The sequence below is a fragment of the Helobdella robusta genome (genome assembly GCF_000326865.2).
Source record: "Helobdella robusta unplaced genomic scaffold HELROscaffold_16, whole genome shotgun sequence".
Taxonomy (NCBI): domain Eukaryota; kingdom Metazoa; phylum Annelida; class Clitellata; order Rhynchobdellida; family Glossiphoniidae; genus Helobdella; species Helobdella robusta.
The window spans coordinates 2,454,756-2,456,407 of NW_008703893.1; the positions used below are offsets into that span (position 1 = coordinate 2,454,756).

Here is a 1,652-nt window from a genome sequence, read left to right on the forward strand (position 1 = left end):
TCACCATGTCATAGAATTAGATATTTAAACTATTAAGACTAAAATAATATTGAAATTATATCTGACCCGATATCCAAATACGAAGCCAGCATAGTCGTCATCATCTTCGGTGTTTATGAAGAACGTACCGCTGAAATCTAGTCCGCCAAAATAGTGAACACCTGAAAAACATTAATTATTTATTTATAATTATCAAAATTTATTATAATTTATTATAATTTATTAAGACTCTTTCTTTAAATTTTTAAAAATTTAAGTGTTGCTAGCTGAAACATTTACCGAGAGCCACGCCTGGATCGCTGTTGAGTGACTGCAAAATTTCAGAGCCCTGTTCAGATGTTTGTGAAAATTATCTTTTAAGTAGAAAAATAACTTAATCATTCATTTATTATCCCATTACCAATTCATTCATTCATCTACTCATCCATCTATCCAATAATCTAAACTAAAGCAAAAACGGAAAAACCCAAAAAAACCGACATTGTTTTTAACGACCCACTCCGGATCGAGTTGATTCGTGCCGACAGGATCGAGATTTATGGTCTGCAGTTTGCTGAAATCCGTGGCGCTGATTCTGTTGTTGTATGGGCACATGTCCTCCGAGTCGAATATACCGTCCCCATCACTGTCCAGCTTGCAAACGTCGCCAACCCCATCTCCTGGACATTTTTTTTTCAAGGTAAATCAATTAAAAGTAGAATTATAATCACTTATTGTAACTATAATTAATTGAATAACATAATTAAATGAGATGTAGTTTTGATGCAACTGACCATCGGAGTCCATCTGGTCTTTGTTAGGCACAAGGGGGCAGTTATCCTCCGTATCTATGATCCCATCGTTATCGTCGTCATTATCACAAGCGTCACCTGTTGTTATTATTATTATTATTATTATTATTATTATTATTATTTATCCATATTATTATTTTTATTGTTGCAATTGATTTATCATCCTCGAGAATTATTCGTGAATTTTCGTGAATTTCTGGTATTTTTCCTTTGATCAAAAATTGCTTGGTAATTTTGTTAATATTTCAGTATTTCTACTTTTTATTTATTCGTTTGTTTGTTTGTTCGGTTTGTTTGTTCGTTCGTTTGTTCGTTCGTTTGTTTGTTTGTTCGTTCGTTCGTTTGTTTGTTTGTTTGTTTATAATTTATTTTTATTATGTTTTTTACGAGTAGTGGAATGTCAGAGGATGGTGCATACTCACCGTATATGTCGTCATCGTTGTTGGCTTGGTCTGGGTTGTAGATTCTCTCGCAGTTGTCAATGTCATCTATGACGCCATCGTCATCTCTGAAGTTTTATTCATTTGTTTATTGATCAGACGATCATTCATTCTCCATTCTATCAATCATTCATTCGTTCATTCATTCATTCGTTCGTTCGATCGATCGTTCGTTCGTTCATTCATTCATTCATTCATTCATTTTATCTGTTTATTTATAGGAATAAAAAAAAGATTCAACCAACCTATCAATTTCACTGTCACATTCATCACCAACCGCATTGTGATCGCTGTCTTCCTAGATAAAAAAAAATGGTTGAACAAATAAATGAATGAATGAATGAACAAATGGATGAACCAACGAACAAACAAATGAACGAATAAATGCATGAATGAATGCATAGATGAATGGATGAATGAA

General features: G+C 33.1%; 1 protein-coding gene across 1 annotated transcript in view; it reads right to left on the bottom strand.

Annotated features, from left to right (window-relative positions):
• Nucleotides 1-1,526, bottom strand: part of HELRODRAFT_75607 (hypothetical protein) — a gene marked incomplete at both ends in the record, with an annotated part of 2,910 nt that extends 1,384 nt beyond the window's left edge. Inside the window, 6 exons of the mRNA XM_009015607.1 lie at nt 67-161; nt 280-328; nt 481-659; nt 774-869; nt 1,214-1,299; nt 1,477-1,526. Of these exons, the coding sequence (XP_009013855.1) occupies nt 67-161; nt 280-328; nt 481-659; nt 774-869; nt 1,214-1,299; nt 1,477-1,526 (555 nt within the window). The remainder of the gene's footprint in view (nt 1-66; nt 162-279; nt 329-480; nt 660-773; nt 870-1,213; nt 1,300-1,476) is intronic.
• Between the last annotated feature and the right edge of the window lie 126 nt (nt 1,527-1,652).